The sequence below is a fragment of the Engystomops pustulosus genome, chromosome 11, assembly GCF_040894005.1.
Source record: "Engystomops pustulosus chromosome 11, aEngPut4.maternal, whole genome shotgun sequence".
Lineage (NCBI taxonomy): Eukaryota > Metazoa > Chordata > Amphibia > Anura > Leptodactylidae > Engystomops > Engystomops pustulosus.
The window spans coordinates 87314400-87340584 of NC_092421.1; the positions used below are offsets into that span (position 1 = coordinate 87314400).

At 48.6% G+C, this 26185-nt stretch overlaps 1 protein-coding gene across 4 annotated transcripts in view; it reads left to right on the forward strand.

The window, feature by feature from the left end:
• The window catches only part of CRTAC1 (cartilage acidic protein 1), a 503192-nt gene that overhangs the window by 378991 nt on the left and 98016 nt on the right, over positions 1-26185 (forward strand). For all 4 annotated transcript variants that reach the window (XM_072129951.1, XM_072129950.1, XM_072129948.1 and 1 more), the window contains exon 8: positions 21664-21800. In XM_072129951.1, the coding sequence (XP_071986052.1) occupies positions 21664-21800 (137 nt within the window). The remainder of the gene's footprint in view (positions 1-21663; positions 21801-26185) is intronic.

The window sequence follows — 26185 nt, forward strand, 5'->3', positions numbered from 1 at the left end:
GCCCTGCAGTAAAATGGAATAGATTGAGTGCCTGTATGTGGCAGTCCCAAAAATGTTTCAAACCAGAGGAGCAGGTAGGTGGCCCTCCAGTAAAATGGAATAGATTGAGTGCCTGTATGTGGCAGTCCCAAAAATTTTTTAAAACAGAGGACCGGGTAGGTGGCCCTCCAGAAAAATGGAATAGATTGAGTGCCTGTATGTGGCACTCACAAAAATTGTTTCAAACAGAGGACCGGGTAGGTGGCCCTCCAGAAAAATTAAATGCATGAAGTACTATAGCTAGAGCCAGTGGGCCCTGTCAAAAAATAGCCATTTTCCTCTGCTTTACTGTACAAAGAGGAGGAGAAGGAGGAAAATGAGGAGGAGGAGGAGGAGTGGATCAATTATTCAGGTTGAGCTTCCTTCACCTGGTGGAGATTGGAAATTCTGAGAAATCCAGCCTTTATTCATTTTAATAAGCGTCAGCCTGTCAGCGCTGTCAGTCGACAGGCGTGTACGCTTATCGGTGATGATGCCACCAGCTGCACTGAAAACCCGCTCGGACAAGACGCTAGCGGCAGGGCAGGCAAGAACCTCCAAGGCGTACAGCGCCAGTTCGTGCCACATGTCCAGCTTTGAAACCCAGTAGTTGTAGGGAGCTGTGTGATCATTTAGGACGATGGTATGGTCAGCTACGTACTCCCTCACCATCTTTCTGTAAAGATCAGCCCTACTCTGCCGAGACTGGGGACAGGTGACAGTGTCTTGCTGGGGTGACATAAAGCTGGCAAAAGCCTTGTAAAGCGTACCCTTGCCAGTGCTGGACAAGCTGCCTGCTCGCCTACTCTCCCTCGCTACTTGTCCCGCAGAACTACGCACTCTGCCGCTAGCGCTGTCAGAAGGGAAATACTGTTTCAGCTTGTGCACCAGGGCCTGCTGGTATTCATGCATTCTCACACTCCTTTCCTCTGCAGGGATGAGAGTGGAAAGATTTTGCTTGTACCGTGGGTCCAGGAGAGTGAACACCCAGTAATCGGTGCTGGAATAAATTCTTTGAACGCGAGGGTCACGGGATAGGCAGCCTAGCATGAAATCTGCCATATGCGCCAGAGTACCAACGCGTAAGAATTCACTCCCCTCACTGGCCTGACTGTCCATTTCCTCCTCCTCCAACTCCTCCAACTCCTCTTCTTCTGCCCATACACGCTGAACAGTGAAGGACTCAACAATGGTCCCCTCTTGTGTCTCGCCAACATTCTCCTCCTCTTCCTCCTCATCCTCCTCCACCTCCACCTCCTCCGATATGCGCTGAGAAACAGACCTCAGGGTGCTTTGGCTATCAACAAGGGAATATTCTTCCCCCGTCTCTTGTGACGAGCGCAAAGCTTCCGACTTCATGCTGACCAGAGAGTTTTTCAACAGGCCAAGCAGCGGGATGGTGAGGCTGATGATGGCGGCATCGCCACTGACCATCTGTGTTGACTCCTCAAAGTTACTCAGCACCTGACAGATATCAGACATCCACGTCCACTCCTCATTGTAGACTTGAGGAAGCTGACTGACCTGACTACCAGTTCTGGTGGAAGTTGACATCTGGCAGTCTACAATCGCTCTGCGCTGCTGGTAAACTCTGGATAACATGGTCAGTGTTGAATTCCACCTCGTGGGCACGTCGCACAACAGTCGGTGAGCGGGCAGTTGGAGGCGGCGCTGCGCTGCCCTGAGAGTGGCAGCATCTGGGCTGGACTTCCTGAAATGCGCACAGATGCGGCGCACCTTCGTGAGCAAATCAGACAGATTGGGGTATGTCTTGAGGAAACGCTGCACTATCAGATTTAACACATGGGCCAGGCATGGCACATGTGTCAGTCTGCCGAGTTGCAGAGCCGCCACCAGGTTACGGCCGTTGTCACACACAACCATTCCCGGCTTGAGGTTCAGCGGTGCCAGCCACAGATCAGTCTGCGCCGTGATGCCCTGTAATAGCTCTTGGGCGGTGTGCCTTTTGTCGCCTAGGCTCAGCAGTTTGAGCACCGCCTGCTGTCGCTTAGCGACGGCACTGCTGCTGTGCCTAGAGCTACCGACTGATGGCGCCGTGCCCACGGATGGTAGTTCGGAGGAGGAGGTGGAGGAGGGGTGGGAGGAGGAGGAGGCATAGTAGGCCTGAAACACCTGGACCGAGGTAGGCCCCGCAATCCTCGGCGTCGGCAGTATATGAGCAGCCCCAGGGTCAGACTCGGTCCCAGCCTCCACCAAGTTAACCCAATGTGCCGTCAGCGATATATAGTGGCCCTGCCCGGCAGCACTCGTCCACGTGTCCGTGGTCAGGTGGACCTTGTCAGAAACGGCGTTGGTCAGGGCACGGATGATGTTGTCTGACACGTGCTGGTGCAGGGCTGGGACGGCACATCGGGAAAAGTAGTGGCGGCTGGGGACCGAATACCGAGGGGCGGCCGCCGCCATGAGGTTGCGAAAGGCCTCGGTCTCTACTAGCCTATAGGGCAGCATCTCCAGGCTAAGCAATCTGGAGATGTGCACATTAAGGGCTTGGGCGTGCGGGTGGGTTGCACTATATTTGCGTTTCCGCTCCAGCGTCTGGGGTATGGAGAGCTGAACGCTGGTGGATGCTGTGGAGGATCGTGGAGGCGACGATGGGGTTTTTGTGGCAGGGTCCTGGGCAGGGGGCTGACTAGCAGCTGACACAGGGGAAGGAGCAGTGGTGTGCACGGCCGGAGGTGAACGGGCTTGTTGCCACTGAGTGGGGTGCTTAGCATTCATATGCCTGCGCATACTGGTGGTAGTTAAGCTAGTAGTGGTGGAACCCCTGCTGAGCCTGGTTTGGCAAATGTTGCACACCACAGTCCGTCGGTCATCCGGTGTTTCCTTAAAGAACCTCCACACTTCTGAAGATCTAGCCCTCGCCGCAAGAGCCCTCACCACGGGAGCTTCACTAGTTGACAGTGGCGCTGATGCACCAGCTCTGGCCCTGCCTCTCCGTCTGGCCCCACCACTGCCTCTTCCAACCTGTTCTGGTCGAGGACTCTCCTCTGTCTCAGAAGCACTGTGTTCACCCGGCCTCTCAACCCAGCTTGGGTCTGTCACCTCATCATCCTCCGATCCCTCAGTCTGCTCCCCCCTCGGACTTCCTGCCCTGACAACAACTTCCCCACTGTCTGACAACCGTGTCTCCTCATCGTCGGACACCTCTTTACACACTTCCACTACGTCAAGAAGGTCATCATCACCCACAGACTGTGACTGGTGGAAAACCTGGGCATCGGAAAATTGCTCAGCAGCAACCGGACAAGTGGTTTGTGACTGTGGGAAGGGTCCAGAAAACAGTTCCTCAGAGTATGCCGGTTCAAATGGCAAATTTTCCTGGGAGGGGGCAGACTGGGGGGGAGGAGGCTGAGGTGCAGGAGCTGGAGGAGTGGGGATTTCGGTGACATGGGTGGACTGCGTGGAAGACTGACTGGTGGTGGACAAATTGCTCGAAGCATTGTCAGCAATCCACGACATCACCTGTTCGCACTGTTCTGGCCTCAACAGTGCTCTACCACGAGTCCCAGTAACTTCAGACATGAACCTAGGGAGTGTAGCTCTGCGGCGTTCCCCTGCTCCCTCATCAGCAGGTGGTGTCTCACCCCGCCCAGGACCACGGCCTCTGACCCCTGCAGTAGTTGGACGCCCACGTCCCCGCCCTCGTCCTCTACCCCTAGCCCTCGGGTTAAACATTTTTAAAATGAGAGTTATAACTTTTTTTTTTTTTTTACTTCTTTTTGGTTTTTTTTGTGTTTTTTTGTGTTTTTTTTTTTGTGTGTTTTTTGTTTTTTTTTTGAGTTTTTAAAACCAAACAATCCTATCCTATTGCTATGGCTATTTTCTAGCCAAGTATCAAAGGAAGCACACTACTATGCCAGATGAGATGACACTGAGTTAGTGCCTAATAGAAATCCAACCCCTACTGAATTTTGCCACTTCGGCCTTTGCTATGGATATGTGCGCCACTAAGCGCAGAACACAGCGGTCGCAAGTCTCACTACAAATTGCTCAGAATTGGCAAGTACATGCACTGCAGAAACTACAGCCACCAGCAGATCAACCAGAAATCAAATATATAGAACGCTACTGTAGGCTTCAAGAAGCTATTTGTATTCTCCTATGGCTATTTTCTAGCCAAGTATCAAAGGAAGCACACTACTATGCCAGATGAGATGACACTGAGTTATTGCCTAATAGAAATCCAACCCCTACTGAATTATCCCACTTCGGCCTTTGCTATGGATATGTGCGCCACTAAGCGCAGAACACAGCGGTCGCAAGTCTCACTACAAATTGCTCAGAATTGGCTAGTACATGCACTGCAGAAACTACAGCCACCAGCAGATCAACCAGGAATCAAATATATAGAACGCTACTGTAGGCTTCAAGAAGCTGTTTGTATTCTCCTATGGCTATTTTCTAGCCAAGTATCAAAGGAAGCACACTACTATGCCAGATGAGATGACACTGAGTTAGTGCCTAATAGAAATCCAACCCCTACTGAATTTTCCCACTTCGGTCTTTGCTATGGATATGTGTGCCACTAAGAGCTAAACACAACGGTAGCAAGTCCCCCTGCTAATTCCTCACAAAATGGTAATAGATGCAAATTAAAATAAAAAAAGTAGAACGTTATTGTAGCCCTAAGAAGGGCTGTTGGGTTCTTGGAGAATCACTCCTGCCTAACAGTAAGCTAATAGAACACCCTAACGCTTTCCCTGACCAGCAGCAGCTCTCTCCCTAGCGGCATCCAGAGACAGAATGATCCGAGCAGCGCGGCCAGCGGCTAGTCTATCCCAGGGTCACCTGATCTGGCCAGCCAACCACTGCTATCGACGTGTAAGGGTACCACGTCATGCTGGGTGGAGTGCAGAGTCTCCTGGCTTGTGATTGGCTCTGTTTCTGGCCGCCAAAAAGCAAAACGGCGGGAGCTGCCATTTTCTCGAGCGGGCGAAGTATTCGTCCGAGTAACGAGCAGTTTCGAGTACCCTAATGCTCGACCGAGCATCAAGCTCGGACGAGCATGTTCGCTCATCTCTACTCACAACCAAACCACCATTCAAACGGATGAATTTACCAAAACACTTATTGATCTTCACCCGAGACCGATTCAGTGCCGCCACTGAAACTGCGTTCCTCCAACGCTCTCTTCTCACCATCTCAGACCAAATTAACAAAACATCCGGATACTCACTCATAATCCACAACACATCTCTCTTCATCGCCTTAATCAATTGACGCATAGGAAAACTCCCGATGTCGTTGCCCCCAGCATGGATCAACAAAACATCCGGAGCACCCTATCTTTCAATTGCCATTCGCAACTTTGCATGCACCGCTTCCCACTGAAGCCCCCTATAGCCAAGCCAACGCACACTTACCAAATTTCCATCGAGCCCAAGAAACCTACCACCCAAACGAAGCTGAGCCCTCTTTTCCGCCCAATGAATAAAGGAGTGTCCGAAAATCCAGATGACACACCTTCTAATACCTATCAAGAAATAAACAATCGTAACAGCCAACAACTCACCCCACTTCACCTTTCAATTTTCCAATCTATGAAGCCGAACATACGAACGAAACCTCCTAGACTCCCACCGCCCAATTTTCTTGATATCCTCCTCCGACAGACCCCACCTAGCTGCCTCAGTTGCAGCTCCAATGCGAAAAGAGTGTGAACAATATTCCTTCGCATTCAACCCCAACAAAGTCAAACACTTCCTGAAGACTGCCACAAACTGAAATCTGGTCAAGGCCTTCCCATTCTGGTGAACCAATAACGCCTCCCCTGTTGCTGACCGAACCGACAAAAAGGACTCGAGGCACTCCACCGGACAACCCACGAACCCCGGCACCTTCCGTAAACGCACCAAAAAACCCCGACCCGATCTATCCGTTTTAGTATTTGTCAACACAATTCTAACCTCACCATCCACACACTGCACGTGCCGCATCTGAATACCCCCGCTGCGCAAGCAGCTGCCACTCACCAATTCACTAATCCTAAACGCCCCAAAAAATGCCCACGAGTAAGCCAAGGTAAACAAACAACCCTCGTAATCCGACACACATACCTCCCGAACCTTTCCTACCAGGTCCCTCAACAGATCAAAAGATACAGGTCTCCTACAGTCCTCCCTATAACGGCCCTTCTTGTAACCCTTCACCGCTTGCTTTACTAAAAAACCCTGAGTCGGATCCTCTCCACCTATCAACTTAAACAAAAAGGCTAAAGCCGCTAATGCTCTCTGAACCACCGCCACCGAAGCCCCCCTTTCAAAATAGCGTATCAACAGACAAAACAGGACAGATTCTCTACTAGGCACCTCCCCGACTGCACACCACTCATCCAGCAATAGGAACCAATCACGCCATACCTTCTTGTAAGAGTCCCATGTCGAAGGGGCCAAAGACAACTGAACCCAAGGGAATAAATTCAACGCAGCATCTCCCACAAATGCTCCGGACACCGCACCGGCCGTAATGCCGCCCCCGGCACCAACTCCCGGAACCTGACCAGCTGCAATTGAGACAGAGCATCCGCCACCTCATTATCTACTCCTGGAACATGTACTGACCGAAAATACACATTCAAACGCAGGCACAGCAACACCAGATGCCGCAACAACACGATAACTGGGGGAGAGCTCGACGTCTGTTTATTAATCACATTAACCACTGACATATTGTCACAATGGAAAACCACGCTTCTGTTCGCTAACTGGTTACCCCACAATTCCAAAGACACCACAATCGGAAATAACTCCAGCAGGCACAAGTTAGCCGTCAGCTTCTGCTCCTGCCACCACTCGGGCCAAGACCCTACACTCCATTCCCCTTGAAAGAACGCCCCATAACCTATAGCGCCTGCAGCATCCGTAAACAAATGAAGCTCCGTGTTCGAAACAGGCTCCGCCAGCCACAATGTCCTCCCATTGTAAGTGACCAAAAAATCGTCCCAAACTCGCAAATCCGCTCTGTGCTCCTTTCTTAGCCTAACAAAGTGCTCCGGCCGCTTAACCCCAGCCGTCGCCTGTGCCAACCTCCGACAGAAAACCCGCCCCATGGGCATAATCCGACAAGCAAAGTTTAATCTCCCCAGCAATGACTGCACCTGCCGCAATGTCAACTTTGACTTCACTAGCGCCTCGCCAACGCAAGAGCGCAACTCCCCCAACTTTTTCTCTGGCAAACGACACTCCATGGCAACCGAATCCAATTCTATGCCCAAGAAAGACAGCTTCGTGGTTGGGCCTTCCGTCTTATCAACCGCCAATGGCACCCCAAAACTCTCGAATGTTTCGGACAACGTGGACAACAAAACCTGGCACCTATAACTCTCTGCTGGGCCTACACATAGAAAATCGTCTAAATAGTGAATGACCCCAGCCCCACCTGACAACTCCCTAACCACCCATTCCAGAAACGTACTAAACGCCTCAAAATAGGCACAAGAAATAGAACAACCCATCGGCAGGCAGCCATCCACGTAGTAACCCCCTTCAAAATAACACCCCAACAAATGCATCGATTCAGGATGCACCGGTAACAGACGAAAAGCAGCCTCAATGTCCGCTTTTGCCATCAAAGCCCCACTCCCAGCTGTCCTCACCAGGCTCACAGCCTCATCAAATGAAGTATAGCAAACCGAACTCATAGCTGGATCTATCGCATCATTCACCGAACCCCCCCGCGGGTAAGACAAATGATGAATCAGGCGGAACTTCCCTTCCTCCTTTTTAGGAACTACCCCCAATGGTGAAACCCGCAAATTTCCCACCGGAGGATTAACAAAGGGTCCCAACATACGACCCAACTTGACCTCCTTCCGCAACTTCTCCCTAACTACCTCCGGGGATTCATCCGCAGATTTTAAGTTCCTTGCAAAACAACCCGGCTCCCCCTCCTTAAAAGGGATCCGAAACCCCTCTTGAAATCCCTGAATCAACAAACAAGCCTTCTCCTTATTTGGATGTCTCCCGAGCCACGGCATCATTACGCCGAGCTTCACCGGAGTCACCCCCTTTTTGAGCACCATCACCCGACCGCTGTCCTTGCCCTTTTCTCCTGAAGCAACGAGACAAGGGGTGGTTGACGCCCCCGCAACCAGAGCATTCGTGCCTGAATGTACAGGAGGATCCCCACGTACAGTTGCCCTCGTTATACCTCCAACAGACTCCCTTCTTACCACCGCCCGACGGGGGCCCTGTTCTGGCTCCGTCGGGCCCCGGCTGAAAGGATGAACCAGCCACCGCCACCCCACCAAAGGATGAACTCTTCGGCGCCGGCTTTGGTGCCGTCATCAACCTCATCCACAGCCCAATGTCCCTATGCCCCCATTCCAGGGAAGGTCTCACGGCCATTCTCTGACGAAACTGTTCGTCATATCTAAGCCACGCTATCCCCCCATATGTCTTGTACGCTTCCCATATAGTTTCCTGATGACAAAACAACCCCGAGCACCATTCGGGCTGTTTTTCCCCAATTACACTGCCCAAAATGGAAAAAGCATGCAGCCAATTCCCAAAATTACGAGGAATCAGCCTATAACGGCGTCTCTCCTCATCCTCCTCCTTACGATGCTCCTTCCCCTTCTCCCAACGCTCGACACTAAAACGCTCCAAAGGCAACAACGTAAAAATATCCAGATTCTCCCTTTTCCATATTTTATCCTTCACTTCTTGTTTTAGATGACCCCCAAGGGGCCCGTCAAAACAAATGTACAGGTTACCCAATGCCGCGTCCGACACCGGCAACAGTTTGGACGCCTCAGCTGACTTAACAGCCGGGACCTTATCCCCACTCACTGCCACCACAGCACTCTCTGACCCCTGTTCCGCCACTGACTCAGCTCTAACCGACCCCACCGAATTCTCACCTGCCCCCGCGCTAACTACCCCCGTCACAACGGGCGTCACCGCCACTAGCGCGTTAGACGTCTCGGTCACCCCTGTATTAGATGACCCTGCCGCCCCAGCGCCCAATGCCGATATTGGCCCCCCATGCTGTGACCCCATAGCCCTCTCAAAAACTGACATTAACTGCTGCATCCCCTGCATAAACTCCTGAAGAGGCCCCACTCTAGCAACAGCCCCTGCATCAGGTGTATTAATGGCTAATCCCACTGGAGTGTTATGTGTGTTTGTAGGTAGATGTGCTTGTGTAGCTGTGATCGCACCTGTAATTGTGACGCCGCTGCCTCCTGGCGTCTGCCCAGCTCCGCCTGGACCTGCCACGACCCCCTGGCCCGATGGCCCTGCTCCTCCTGATGAGATCACTCCTGGCGCCATGGACGGCGCCGCAACCGCTGGTCCTGCTGACGGCGACACCACGGGACCCCCTCCAGTCGTGGCCAGTCCTAGCGCGCGACGCACTGTGTCCAGCATAGCCGCCTCAGCGCCACTCTGCATCTGGTAAGGAAAAAAGACAGAAGAAACACCACGGACACAACCACCATCACCTAACCACTGCGCTCCTTGCGCCAACCCCCCGACCATGCTGCCGTCAGGAGGCCCCATAAAGTGCTGCCTCCCCTCAGCAGGCCTATCGCCAGCCCCACCGGCCCAGGTGCCGCCTCCACTACTCCTGGATGGAGGATTCACGCCGCCATCCGCCGCGCCATGCTGCCGACGCGCCCCTCCACTAGACCTGGGTGAAGGGGGGACCCGACCCCCCCCACCCGCTACCGCCGCGCCCGCTGCCACATCCAGCGCCCCGACCGCGGCCTCCTCCCCCTCACTTACAACGCTGCCTGGGCTGCTGGGGGCGTCATCCTCCCCAGCCCCCGCTCCCCCGCTGCTGCTAGCCGCCGCCGCTCTGCCTGGCGGACGGCGAACACTCACCGCTCTCCTGGAATCCTGGTGAGCGTCCCTTCCGTGCTGGCTCCTCCTCTCGGCTCCCGTCGACCCCCTACTTCCGGTTCCGGACTTCCGGCCACCACCGCTCCGCCCTCCTGCAGGACCGCCCGCCATCTTGGATCCACCGCGTGTCGCCGCCATCTTCCGCCTCGCACCTCCAGAGGACCTCGAGCTCCGCACTCCGGCCCCCATATCATCCTCCGAGGACGCCACCGACATCCTCCGGCTCCTCTTCCTACCGGAACCACGGACCACGGCCTCTCCCGAACCTCCAGGTGAGTTCAAATTGTCGCTCCTCACGGCCCTCGCCGGTGATCCAGAAGGGCTCAACCTTTCAGGGGGCCAAGCTCTGGACGACCTGGCCGACCGCCGGGCCCCGCCGTCCTCGCCCGAAGTAAAATTGGCCACCTGCTCTCTCATCCATTCGGCCCCCCTAGCCTCCGCCTGAGCCCGCATCTGGGCCAAAAAGGCCTCCAAATCCGCCATCACAGTCCTGGCCCCAACAAAACCGCCACAAAAACGCAAAACGCCGTTAAATTACAGGCAAAACGGACCGGCCCCACCTCTCCCTACAATTTTCTCCAGCCAAAAGATGGCGTGCCCTTCCTGGCACCCCTTATAAACCCTCTAAGTCTCCACCCCCCAAAACTAGCCCACCTATCACCTCACCTACAGTTCCACCCCCAACTCTAAAAACCCGCCTTTTCCTGCCCTCCCAGCCCATCCTGTCATGGCCGCATTCCGCCCACTTACAGTTATCTCCATGCTAACATTACATTCCGTTACTAAGAGGGGGGGCACGCGATGGAATAAATCTAGAGCAAATCCTGCACAGAAAGGACCGCGATTAAGAACCCCTAACTGTGTGGAGCAGAGTTGGAAACGCGTGGGTCTCACCTACTACATGCACTTTCTGTACCTTCCTACCGGATTGAATTAGAGAAGTTTTAATGCAGTTTAGTGTCGGATATTACTTCTTTGTTGTTTGAAAGAGAAGGAACTTTTTAGGTGTCGGAAGTGTCGGAAGCGATTCAGTGTCATTCATTTTGGTCACAACGTTTTGATCTCCCGTCACGTCTTTGATATGAAACTTAAGGTGTTTGATTTGAAGTGGATGATGTGGAAACAATTAGGGGTCTGCCTGTTACAGAGGAAAGTCTTTTGGTTGTTCAAAGCCAGAGGACATGAAAAGATGGAAGATGAGAGTCCTCCGATGATGATACATTTTATTGACTAACTAACAAAGGTGATTCTTGGAAAATATGCAAATACGTTTTCCAGGATGGGATAAGGAAAACCACGCCTCCTTTAGCTACCTTGTAAGGCAGCTCCCTTGTCATCAATTTCAGCCCCTTCCTGTGTCCCCTGCAGGATCTTTGTGACTCACAGCCTTAGAAAAAGCTCCCCAGCGATTATCCTGCGTTCCTGTGTCTCCTGCGTTCCTGTGTGTCCCTGTTCCTGAGTCCTGTGTTGCCGTGTTCCTGTGTTACCAGAGTCTCTCCATGTTCCTGTGTTACCAGAGTCTCTCCATGTTCCTGTGTTACCAGAGTCTCTCCATGTTCCTGTGTTACCAGAGTCTCTCCATGTTCCTGTGTTACCAGAGTCTCTCCATGTTCCTGTGTTACCAGAGTCTCTCCATGTTCCTGTTTTACCAGAGTCTCTCCATGTTCCTGTGTTACCAGAGTCTCTCCATGTTCCTGTGTTACCAGAGTCTCTCCATGTTCCTGTGTTACTAGAGTCTCTCCATGTTCCTGTGTTACTAGAGTCTCTCCATGTTCCTGTGTTACTAGAGTCTCTCCATGTTCCTGTGTTACCAGAGTCTCTCCATGTTCCTGTGTTACCAGAGTCTCTCCATGTTCCTGTGTTACCAGAGTCTCTCCATGTTCCTGTGTTACTAGAGTCTCTCCATGTTCCTGTGTTACTAGAGTCTCTCCATGTTCCTGTGTTACCAGAGTCTCTCCATGTTCCTGTGTTACCAGAGTCTCTCCATGTTCCTGTGTTACTAGAGTCTCTCCATGTTCCTGTGTTACCAGAGTCTCTCCATGTTCCTGTGTTACCAGAGTCTCTCCATGTTCCTGTGTTACCAGAGTCTCTCCATGTTCCTGTGTTACCAGAGTCTCTCCATGTTCCTGTGTTACCAGAGTCTCTCCATGTTCCTGTGTTACCAGAGTCTCTCCATGTTCCTGTGTTACTAGAGTCTCTCCATGTTCCTGTGTTACTAGAGTCTCTCCATGTTCCTGTGTTACCAGAGTCTCTCCATGTTCCTGTGTTACCAGAGTCTCTCCATGTTCCTGTGTTACTAGAGTCTCTCCATGTTCCTGTGTTACCAGAGTCTCTCCATGTTCCTGTGTTACCAGAGTCTCTCCATGTTCCTGTGTTACCAGAGTCTCTCCATGTTCCTGTGTTACCAGAGTCTCTCCATGTTCCTGTGTTACCAGAGTCTCTCCATGTTCCTGTGTTACCAGAGTCTCTCCATGTTCCTGTTTTACCAGTGTTCCTCCATGTTGCTGTGTTCCTGCGTTCCTGTGTATCCAGCGTTCCTGTGTGTTCCTGTCCCTGAGTCCTGTGTTGCCTGAATTACCAGAGTCTCTCCATGTTCCTGTGTTACCAGAGTCTCTCCATGTTCCTGTTTTACCAGTGTTCCTCCGTGTTGCTGTGTTCCTGTGTGCCTGTGTTCCCGTTCCCATCTGCCTGGACCTCTCGTTGCTGACTCCGGATTGACGTTGCATCTCTGCCACCTGCCCTGACCTTGTGCCTGGACCTGACCTCGAGATTGTCTCCTGCTAAGGTACCTCAACTGCCACCGCGGGATAGTCGCACCTGTGGAACGACCTGGTGGTACCCTGCCGCAGCAAGTCCAACCCGCTTTGCGGCAGGCTCTGGTGAAGACCAGGTGCCACTTAGATTCCGGTCCCAAGTGTTGGCCAGTACCACCTCCCGCGGTGGTCCAGAGGGTCCACACATCCCCAATCCTGACAGGTTCATTACCCACTAATTGTTACATTTTGATACATGTAAATCTGGACCAATGTTTCGCATGACACATCAGGGCTGCTGCAACCACCAGAATTTATATAGTTCTTCTCTTCCAACTTCTGATTCCAACTTTCCGTGAGCTGCTTTATGGGACTTGAGTCTTTCATATTAATTCAATTCTACGCAAATGATGATTCCCAACTGAGTGGTAGAACATTATGGAAAATGTGTTAAAATCACGGTAGCGGTGGTGCCGGCTCGTTCTGCTGTTAGGTTTTATTAAGTAGAGTTAAATATAGAATAGTAAGAAGAAGAAAGAAATTTAATATGAAGAACTTGGCAAAAGGCTGAAAAGTTTTGTCACCTCATCTACAGAAGTGGAAAGATTAAAGGGGTTGTTCACTTTGGTAATCTGTGACTGTGGTAATCTTCATATATTTGTTATCCATGGCCGCCTTCCTTCTAAAATGAACTGATAAAAAATGTTTTAATGAGCAAGAAGGGCTCTGAGGGCAGTTACCAGAGTCACTCCATGCTGCAGATTCACAGGCTGTTACACTGTACAGGAGAATTGCCCCCATCCCACTGTGTGAGATTTCCTCAGGCACAGGGAGGGGAAAGTGCTGATGGGGAGACAGTGTAGACAGCCTATGGAGCTGCAGTACTGAGGGGCGCTGGTAACACCCCACAGAGCCCTTCTGGCTCATTAGAATAAGTTGATTTTAGAAGGGAGGAGGCCATGGATAACAAGTATAAGAAGATTCACACTGACGGTACCTGGATCTATGAATAATGTCCCTGGTTTATCATGATGAATTCTGATGGTAGATTTTGATGGTAGGGTGGGTGTCTTCTATATTATACAGCAGACAACCTCCTTTTAAATCCTTAATTGGTTTTGAAACCAAAGGTTAAAACTCATGACTACTGACCCCAATATGGTGCTTTCCCTATTTCGTCCTCGAGTCCCCATTTATCATGTATTTATGACATATCCACAAGAAATGTAAAAGGGATATGATATGGCTAGAAATCCCCTTTAAGGTCCTATTTGGATGTGTTACTATTTTTAGCCATGAAGGGCTTTTTAAAGCTGTTCCAAATGTATCAAACATCATGTCACCCAGGAAAGAGCAAGAGTGAAAGGAAACCTCCCATGAGGAATATACTATCAGTAGTAGATGTGATGGTGGACTCCTCCTCCTGCCTCTGCCCTAATCTGTGATGTAATAATCCTGGAACCCAACTGGTTACAAACTTTATCAGGTATATTAACTGCAGAGGCTACTGGGGCGGGGAGTAGCCTTAGCTCCCAGAGCCCGACCAGGCTAGTACACGCCCCTGGAGTCTCTGCAGTTAATTTACATACAGGCAGTCCCCGGGTTACATACATACATAGGTTTGTTCTTAAGTTGTTCTACAATTATTTTATAATTGTAGCTCCAGACAAAAATTTTTTTTGCCCCAGTGACAATTGGAGTTTCAAAACTTTTTGCTGTAATTTGGCCAAGGATTATCAATAAAGCTTCATTACAGACACCTTACAGCTGATCATTGCAGCCCGGGACTATAGTAACATCCAGAGAGGTCACCAGAGGTCACAGGGGTCTGTCTGTAACTAGAGGTTGTCTCTAAGTCGGGTGTCCTTAAGTAGCAGACCGCCTGTATTACTAAAATAAAGTTTGTAACAAGTCCAGGATTCCAGGTTCCAGGATTATTACATTGCAGATTAGGGCAGAGGCAGCAGGAGGAATCCACCATCACATCTACTGATAATAGATTCCTCATGGAAGTTTCCTTCAAAGCAATGTACATAGTCGGGCACTCACATACATCGGGAAGAAGAAGGTGAATTTTAAGTCCCGCGCTCAGTCCGAATCAGTCAGGTTGTCCGATGGCCCTCCCTCAGATTTGTGTTGCATGAAAGTCGGTGTGATTGCGCCAAAATCCGATTGCGTGCGCCAAAAACCCCTGTTAAATGCGGCGCAATTCGGAAATAGTCGGGAAACCCAACGGTAATGCAGTCCGTGGACCCTTAGTAAATGAGCCCCAGTTTTTTCCATCATTGTACATGTTGGCAAAGTAGACCAAAAAACCCTTTTTCTTGGAGGAGTGCGGTAAGTCCCTGTAGCTAATAGTCTTCCTTATACCAGGCACCAGACTCCACTCTCAGATCCCACCATTGTCCCCACATCACAGTCCTTTCCATACATCATCTCCGTCTTTCATCCCAACCGGATTGTCGCAATGTTTCCCTTGATTTGGTTGTTGTATTCAGATGTTGGTGGAGCGGAGCGCCGTCCCGGGCTCTGTCCCGATCACACGCGCTGCCTCTGATATTCGGCTTTTGAAGCCGCCTGAGACCCGTAAGGCCGGAGCCGAGCGGAATCTTTTAATTCAAAGACATTGAAAAGCCGATGAGATGTGAAATGATGGCCCTCGCCGGTAGACCCCCCCCGATACTTTGTGTTTAACCTTCACATGGGTTGTTAACCGCCCTGGGAATAGGTAATTACAAAGTAGAGCGGTAACAGTTAATTACAAAGGCTTTGAAGAAGTCATCAGTAAGTAGGAGGCGAAACGCCGCTCCGGCGCGCGGGAAGTCACAACTTGTTACGGGCCTAATGGTCTTTGTTCGGTTGCCTGATAATAGTGGAGCCGGTGAATAGCGTCGCCTCACAGAGACTTTTTCTCCTGCTTTTCCGCTTGTAATGTCTTCTAATCTTCCTCCGAGACAGATTGCCTCTGATAACGGCCTCCTCGACGCTCGTCTTGTACAACATCTTGGCTGTTTGTTCCTTTCAAACCATAAGTAAGGATTAAATCCGTAAAGGTCGGAGGTCAGGCGGGGGGGTATGGGCCTTTATCTAGAAGTTTGCAGATGAATCTCCATGTATTATTCTCTCTACATTCACTGTCAATAGAGAAAGACGGAGCAGCAGGGCTGACTATTCGGTGGATGGAGCAGTTAGAGTGATAGACGGCCAACATCAGGGTTAAGGTGCACCTGTCATCAGAAATGTTATTTTTAGCTGCTAACAGGTTCCAATAGCCTATGCTATGCAACTGGCTTTTGTCAGCATTCTGCATCGTTTCAGTACTATATGTAAGTTTATTTCACATTACCTGGCTTTCACGTGACGGAAATCGGGTGGGCATGGCCGTCGGACAACCCGAGGGATTCGCAAAAACCGCAGAATTTAAAAAAGAATGTGTAGCAAGATCAGCACTTACATGCACCGGGACGAAGACTGCCTGCATATCCTTTCCCCAAAACCCAGATAGGCCCACCCAAATGTCCCCTTTTACTCAGCCAAAAAAAGACCTCAGACACGTTTTAACCTTAAACTTTGTGGTATGACGACTAGAGAGTCGGCCACAGCTTTATTTAACTTATAACAAGTAACTCCTACTCATAGAGTAGCATTGTAACATATAACAAATAAACCCGGGCACCCGTGAGCCGCCTTCTAGAGGGCAGGTAGGTCACATACCCGATATAAAAACCGCCAGCTGTGACATTGGATATGATTACAAGTAGGGGAGGGAGGGTGGGAAGATCCGCAGGAAAGAGGGTGAGCTCAGGCTTGCAGCCTGCTTTATCACTTTTGCCCACCCCTAGATACCACCCACACCTGTAGCCCACCCCCAGTCACGTAGCCCATGTACCCGGGGGATAAACAAACTTTTCTTAAAGGGGCCATGCTGCACCTGCTAAAAACCTTGCAAAATTTTCACGCCTGAACCTGCAGGCAGTCATTAGCCCCATGGCTATCAAGAAGGTGAACTTCCAGCGGACCTCGGCGCAGCAGCGACACCTGCTGGATATCGGGCGCACGACCTTAGTGAATCCCGGCAGAACCGAATCCTCGTCGGACAACACACCACAAGATCATGACTGGCCCGGGTAAGTAAAGTGCCCCAGTGTGTGATTATTGGATTAGTGTGATGGATATGTTTGCAGTGTGTAAGGTCAGTGTGTGTGTTTTATGTGTGTAGTGTGTGTGTAATTTCTATGTGTGTGTTATGTGTTTACTTTGTGTGTGTGTGTATTATGTGATTACTTTGAGTGGTTTGCTATTATTGTGTATGTGCGTAGTGTGTGTGATTTTTGTTATGTTTAGTTTAGTGGAATATTAATTCAATCTTTTCTTTCAATGATGGAGGATCTGTTACGATTAGAGATGAGCGAGCACTAAAATGCTCGGGTGCTCGTTATTCGAGACGAACTTTTCCCGATGCTCGAGTGCTCGTCTCGAATAACGAGCCCCATTGAAGTCAATGGGAGACTCGAGCATTTTTCAAAGGGACCATGGTTCGGGAATAAAATGTGTTATTTAATTGAAAAAGAATGTCTTCTGATAAGTGATCCGATGTATGCAAACATCTGCAATCTATTCTTCACTGTTCCGCGCGTATATTATCTCCCGACAAGTTAGCAGATGTGAAGAACAGTGAAGAATAGAATAAAAACAGTGACCACAAGATCATTTAAGTGAAAAACACAGTGAAAAATAGATTGCAGATGTTCGGCACATCTGCTTACTTGTCGGGAGATACGCTGTCCCGGGATCCGCTCCTCTTCTTCCACTGAAGTCTCCCCGATGTCTCCGTGCCGGTGCCCGATGTCTCCCTGCTGCGCGCGATGTCTCCCTGCTGCGTGCGATGTCTCCCTGCTGCGTGCGATGTCTCCCTGCTGCGCCCGATGTGTCTCTGCTGCGCCCGATGTGTCTCTGCTGCGCCCGATGTGTCTCTGCTGCGCCAGATGTCTCCCCGCTGCTTGATGTCTCCCCGCTGCTTGATGTCTCCCTGGTGCCCGATGTCTCCCTGCTGCCGTTCCGCGCGTATCTTCCGACAAGTAAGCAGATGTGCCGAACATCTGTAATCTATTCTTCACTGTGTTCTTTACTGTGTTTTTCACTTAAATGATCCTGTGGTCACTGTGTTCACTGTTTTTATTCTATTCTTCATTGTTCTTCACTGTGTTTGTTTAATTAAATGCTCGATCTCGAGCAGGGGAAATACTCGTCCGAGCAACGAGCCGTTTCGAGTACCTTAATACTCGAACGAGCATCAAGCTCGGACGAGTATACTCGCTCATCTCTAGTTACGATCCATCAATACTTCTCCCTTCATCCTTCAGACTTTGAAGGGGGGGACCATAAAATGTCCATGTGATGAAATTGCCACAAATATGTCTTGTGATACCATTTTGCCCCTTATTAGTCGTCCTCGCTGTGGGGCAGGGTAAGATATTTGTGGTGCGGGAAAAATTCCCTGAATTCTATTGTTATTTTGGTTCCCACGATATTAGGAATAACAATGTAAGAATCCACTTCAGGGACATTTCGAGCACATAATTCACTGCACATTACGTATCGAGCTTATGTGCTGCCACTTTCCGAGTTCCAAAAAATAATTGAAATCCTAATAGCGGTGTAGCCGGGGCCTCGGCAATCTCACGCCAGCCAAATGTCATCAGAATGTGCCACGCCGTCCCGCTGTATCTGCAGTGAGGGTGAGGGACGGGTGTATGGGGGGGGGGGGGGGTATAAACGACGTCTTCTCAAAGAATGTAATCATCCTACGGCAAAGAAAATACAAAAAAATACAAAAAAATGGCTTTTTCAATTGTTATGAATCTGCTCCTTCCAAATTACATTGCAAATCAGAGCTTTATTTCTGGAGATGTACCGTACGCAGGTGTGAGATCCGTCTTCTTCAGGTGGATGATGACAAGGAAATGTGCCGGCGGGAACATCTGGATCATTATTTATATTATTGTAGTCATCGATTTTTTTTTTTTTTTTTTTTTTTTAATATAGGGCTAGATTTTTCTGAAAAATTCATAGGACGCTTAGAGGCACCGTGTCCCATAAGAATCTTATAACCAGGACTCTGGACACCATCATAGACCTAGTCCCTATCCCTTGTGCCACCCGGCAGTGGTGGTAGACCATTGGCACGTGTGGCAGTGGTGGCACTTGAGACCTCTCTGTGGGCACGCGGTCCGTCTCCCAGGCACAAGGTTTGCCAGACAGGACTTACGGCACATTCCTGAAGTCCCAGGCAGTCCAGGTATTGCCGACCATTTTAAAGTGGCTCATCCATGCCTGCCATGGAGGCTCCAAGATTCTTCCTGTTCGAGGGATCTAACCTTCTTTCTATGGTATTGGGGTCCTCAGGACAAGGTGTGGCAGAGCCGGGAGCAAAAAGATAAGTTCCTACTTAATTGGTCGTGTTGCCACCTTGGGAAAAGTCGGTTTTGGGTCCCTTTTGGGCACTTGATCTCTAAAAGGTTTGCCATCATTGTCTTATGGAAAAACCACTGGAAAAAGAGGGGGTAAAAGACTCCGTAAAGGGGGCGACCAAAACAGAGATTATTTACTGACCCTTCTCTGGCTCTCGGTCTGGTGTTGCGGTGGATTTTTGATCTTTGGCACTAAAGGCTAAGCTCAAGTCATCATGCGGAGGACCAGTGCGGTGCTGGGGTCTCCTTAACATCTCCCAATGTTGGGCCAGATAATGAACGATGGACAATATATCCTGGCAGCAGTTGTTCTACCTTTAATAAGATGGATTAATTGTTGGTAGTAAATTCGATCAGCCGACACAGCGGTTGGGATTTCACCAACACGGGGCCAGTTGTCGGGAATCGGATTTGTTTCAGATATTTAGCCCAAATATGTTACCACAAAAATGGTAGGGACTTCCGGCCAACTAGAGTGACAGAGAATCCTTCCTCCGGTGGGCCCATGTTCTGACATAACATTGAGCTCCGAAAATCCAGTCATGAGCAGAGATGACACAAAGTTTTGGTTGGGCGTCCTTCATTTGGAAGCTCCGTGTAACCTGGAGGTTATTAGGGGATGGACTTTGTATGTGACCTCCGGGAAAAACCAAGAAAAACTATTATAGGTGACATGGCACATGTGATCATAAATCTGACTTGTAGGAATAAGATCAAAGTAGTAAGTGATTTGCGGCATCGATCTCCACAGGTGAAGTTGTTCCAAGGCTGAGGTCACGGAGAGCGCTGTATGGAGGTCAGTCTAGATGAGACACTCCAGAACATACATCAAGACATCAAGCAGAGAATCACACAGTACGAGAACTTTATCTGTAGGATTGCTGAGGGATAGTGTAAGGAAACTAAGGTAACCGTATAGGAAAGGAAACTGAGCAGATTGTACATAGTGTCCTATCTGCAGGCAGCATGTTATAGAGCAGGAGGAGCTGAGCAGATTGTACATAGTGTCCTATCTGCAGGCAGCATGTTATAGAGCAGGAGGAGCTGAGCAGATTGTACATAGCGTCCTATCTGCAGGCAGCATGTTATAGAGCAGGAGGAGCAGAGCAGATTGTACATAGTGTCCTATCTACAGGCAGCATGTTATAGAGCAGGAGGAGCTGAGCACATTGTACATAGTGTCCTATCTGCAGGCACCATGTTATAGAGCAGGAGGAGCAGAGCAGATTGTACATAGTGTCCTATCTGCAGGCAGCATGTTATAGAGCAGGAGGAGCTGAGCAGATTATATATAGTGTCCTTTCTGCAGGCAGCATGTTATAGAGCAGGAGGAGCTGAGCAGATTGTACGTAGCTTCCTATCTGCAGGCTGCATGTTATAGAGCAGGAGGAGCTGAGCAGATTGCACATAGTGTCCTATCTGCAGGCAGCATGTTATAGAGCAGGAGGAGCGGAGGAGATTGTACATAGTGTCCTTTCTGCAGGCAGCAGGTTATAGAGCAGGAGGAGCTGAGCAGATTGTACATAGTGTCCTATCTGCAGGTAGCATGTTATAGAGCAGGAGGAGCTGAGCAGATTGTACATAGTGCCCTATCTGCAGGAAGCATGTTATAGAGCAGGAGGAGCTGAGCAGATTGTACATAGTGCCCTATCTGCAGGCAGCATGTTATAGAGCAGGAGGAGCTGAGCAGATTATATATAGTGTCCTTTCTGCAGGCAGCATGTTATAGAGCAGGAGGAGCTGAGCAGATTGTACGTAGCTTCCTATCTGCAGGCTGCATGTTATAGAGCAGGAGGAGCTGAGCAGATTGCACATAGTGTCCTTTCTGCAGGCAGCATGTTATAGAGCAGGAGGAGCGGAGGAGATTGTACATAGTGTCCTTTCTGCAGGCAGCAGGTTATAGAGCAGGAGGAGCTGAGCAGATTGTACATAGTGTCCTATCTGCAGGCAGCATGTTATAGAGCAGGAGGAGCTGAGCAGATTGTACATAGTGCCCTATCTGCAGGCAGCATGTTATAGAGCAGGAGGGGCTGAGCAGATTATACATAGAGTCCTATCTGCAGGCAGCATGTTATAGAGCAGGAGGAGCTGAGCACATTGTACATAGTGTCCTATCTGCAGGCAGCATGTTATAGAACAGGAGGAGCTGAGCGGATTGTACATAGTGTCCTATCTGCAGGCAGCATGTTATAGAGCAGGAGGAGCTGAGCAGATTGTACATAGTGTCCTATCTGCAGGCAGCATGTTATAGAGCAGGAGGAGCAGATTGTAGCATATGCCATTATTATGACAAGCAGCAAAATTCAATATCGAATTGAAGTTTAAGGCAAAACACTTTCCACTAAATTCATATGTAATTTAATTGAATGAACACGCAGCGTTTTTCCGTCTCTTGGAGGTGAGGGATTACAGATGACCCGTAGTATCCGGGACTGATGTCCTCCGCTCTTACGTCTTGTGTTTCTCATGTTAATGTGGAGATCCTGGAGATTACCCGGAGGTCTCCCGTGTAATAAGAGATAATTGTAAACCTTCTATCTCTCTTCTATCTTATTACAGGATATTGCGACTCAGAAGTTCTCCATGCCGTCCCCTATCCGCACAGTGATCGCCGCAGACTTTGATAATGATCAGGAGCTGGAGGTCTTCTTCAATAATATCGCCTACAGGGGATCCTCTGCAAATAGGATGTTCAGGTAAAGACCCTCATATTCTAAGGACATATAAGAGTCACAGCATCACAGTATCAAGATGTCTCCTATGTCCTATAGATCTTCTGTGTACAATAGATGATGTCACAGCTTATTCCCCCCACCGCCCTGTACAATGGCCTCTATATAGATAACACTGACCCATCATTACATCACTACTGAGAATAGATGATGTCACAGCTTATCCCCTCCCCCTCCCTGTACAATGACCTCTATATAGATAACACTGACCCATCATTACATCACTACTGACAATAGATGATGTCACAGCTTATCTCCTCCTCCTCCCTGTACAATGTCCTCTATATAGATAACACTGACCCATCATTACATCACTACTGACAATAGATGATGTCACAGATTATCTCCTCCTCCTCCCTGCACAATGACCTCTATATAGATAACACTGACCCATCATTACATCACTACTGACAATAGATGATGTCACAGCTTATCTCCTCCCCCTCCCTGTACAATGACCTCTATATAGATAACACTGACCCATCATTACATCACTACTGACAATAGGTGATGTCACGGCTTATCTCCTCCCCCTCCCTGTACAATGACCTCTATATAGATAACACTGACCAATCATTACATCACTACTGACAATAGATGATGTCACAGCTTATCTCCTCCCCCTCCCTGTACAATGACCTCTATATAGATAACACTGACCCATCATTACATCACTACTGACAATAGATGATGTCACAGCTTATCTCCTCCCCCTCTCTGTACAATGACCTCTATATAGATAACACTGACCCATCATTACATCACTACTGACAATAGATGATGTCACAGCTTATCTCCTCCCCCTCCCTGTACAATATCCTCTATATAGATAACACTGACCCATCATTACATCACTACTGACAATAGATGATGTCACAGCTTATCTCCTCCCCCTCCCTGTACAATGACCTCTATATAGATAACACTGACCCATCATTACATCACTACTGACAATAGATGATGTCACAGCTTATCTCCTCCCCCTCCCTGTAAAATGACCTCTATATAGATAACACTGACCCATCATTACATCACTACTGACAATAGATGATGTCACAGCTTATCCCCTCCCCCTCCCTGTACAATGACCTCTATATAGATAACACTGACCCATCATTACATCACTACTGACAATAGATGATGTCACAGCTTATCTCCTGCCCCTCCCTGTACAATGACCTCTATATAGATAACACTGACCCATCATTACATCACTACTGACAATAGATGATGTCACAGCTTATCTCCTCCCCCTCCCTGTACAATGACCTCTATATAGATAACACTGACCCATCATTACATCACTACTGACAATAGATGATGTCACAGCTTATCCCCCCCACCGCCCTGTACAATGACCTCTATATAGATAACACTGACCCATCATTACATCACTACTGACAATAGATGATGTCACAGCTTATCTCCTCCCCCTCCCTGTACAATGTCCTCTATATAGATAACACTGACCCATCATTACATCACTACTGACAATAGATGATGTCACAGCTTATCTCCTCCCCTCCTGTACAATGACCTCTATATAGATAACACTGACCCATCATTACATCACTACTGACAATAGATGATGTCACAGCTTATTCCCCCCACCGCCCTGTACAATGACCTCTATATAGATAACACTGACCCATCATTACATCACTACTGACAATAGATGATGTCACAGCTTATCCCCCCCACCGCCCTGTACAATGACCTCTATATAGATAACACTGACCCATCATTACATCACTACTGACAATAGATGATGTCACAGCTTATCCCCTCCCCCTCCCTGTACAATGACCTCTATATAGATAACACTGACCCATCATTACATCACTACTGACAATAGATGATGTCACAGCTTATCTCCTCCCCCTCCCTGTACAATGTCCTCTATATAGATAACACTGACCCATCATTACATCACTACTGACTATAGATGATGTCACAGCTTATCTCCTCCCCTCCTGTACAATGACCTCTATATAGATAACACTGACCCATCATTACATCACTACTGACAATAGATGATGTCACAGTTTATCTCCTCCCCCTCCCTGTACAATGACCTCTATATAGATAACACTGACCCATCATTACATCACTACTGACAATAGATGATGTCACAGCTTATCTCCTCCTCCTCCCTGTACAATGACCTCTATATAGATAACACTGACCCATCATTACATCACTACTGACAATAGATGATGTCACAGCTTATCTCCTCCCCCCTCCCTGTACAATGACCTCTATATAGATAACACTGACCCATCATTACATCACTACTGACAATAGATGATGTCACAGCTTATCTCCTCCCCCCTCCCTGTACAATGACCTCTATATAGATAACACTGACCTATCATTACATCACTACTGACAATAGATGATGTCACAGCTTATCTCCTCCCCCCTCCCTGTACAATGACCTCTATATAGATAACACTGACCCATCATTACATCACTACTGATAATAGATGATGTCACAGCTTATCTCCTCCCCCTCCCTGTACAATGACCTCTGTATAGATAACACTGACCCATCATTACATCACTACTGACAATAGATGACGTCACAGCTTATCCCCTCCTCCTCCTGTACAATGTCCTCTATATAGATAACACTGACCCATCATTACATCACTACTGACAATAGATGATGTCACAGCTTATCTCCTCCCCTCCCTGTACAATGACCTCTATATAGATAACACTGACCCATCATTACATCACTACTGACAATAGATGATGTCACAGCTTATCCCCTCCCCCTCCCTGTACAATGACCTCTATATAGATAACACTGACCCATCATTACATCACTACTGACTATAGATGATGTCACAGCTTATCCCCCCCACCGCCCTGTACAATGACCTCTATATAGATAACACTGACCCATCATTACATCACTACTGACAATAGATGATGTCACAGCTTATCTCCCCTACCTTCCTGTACAATGACCTCTATATAGATAACACTGACCCATCATTACATCACTACTGACAATAGATGATGTCACAGCTTATCTCCTCCCCCTCCCTGTACAATGTCCTCTATATAGATAACACTGACCCATCATTACATCACTACTGACTATAGATGATGTCACAGCTTATCTCCTCCCCTCCTGTACAATGACCTCTATATAGATAACACTGACCCATCATTACATCACTACTGACAATAGATGATGTCACAGCTTATCTCCTGCCCCTCCTGTACAATGACCTCTATATAGATAACACTGACCCATCATTACATCACTAATGACAATAGATGATGTCACAGTTTATCTCCTCCCCCTCCCTGTACAATGACCTCTGTATAGATAACACTGACCCATCATTACATCACTACTGACAATAGATGATGTCACAGCTTATCTCCTCTCCCTCCCTGTACAATGACCTCTGTATAGATAACACTGACCCATCATTACATCACTACTGACAATAGATGACGTCACAGCTTATCCCCTCCTCCTCCTGTACAATGTCCTCTATATAGATAACACTGACCCATCATTACATCACTACTGACAATAGATGATGTCACAGCTTATCTCCTCTCCCTCCCTGTACAATGACCTCTATATAGATAACACTGACCAATCATTACATCACTACTGACAATAGATGATGTCACAGCTTATCTCCTCCCCCCTCCCTGTACAATGACCTCTATATAGATAACACTGACCCATCATTACATCACTACTGACAATAGATGACGTCACAGCTTATCTCCTCCTCTTCCTGTACAATGACCTCTGTATAGATAACACTGACCCATCATTAAATCACTACTGACAATAGATGACGTCACAGCTTATCCCCTCCTCCTCCTGTACAATGTCCTCTATATAGATAACACTGACCAATCATTACATCACTACTGACAATAGATGATGTCACAGCTTATCTCCTCCCCCTCCCTGTACAATGACCTTTATATAGATAACACTGACCCATCATTACATCACTACTGACAATAGATGATGTCACAGCTTATCTCCTCCTCTTCCTGTACAATGACCTCTATATAGATAACACTGACCCATCATTACATCACTACTGACAATAGATGATGTCACAGCTTATCTCCTCCCCTCCCTGTACAATGACCTCTATATAGATAACACTGACCCATCATTACATCACTACTGACAATAGATGATGTCACAGCTTATCTCCTCCCCCTCCCTGTACAATGACCTCTATATAGATAACACTGACCCATCATTACATCACTACTGACAATAGATGATGTCACAGCTTATCTCCTCCCCCTCCCTGTACAATGACCTCTATATAGATAACACTGACCCATCATTA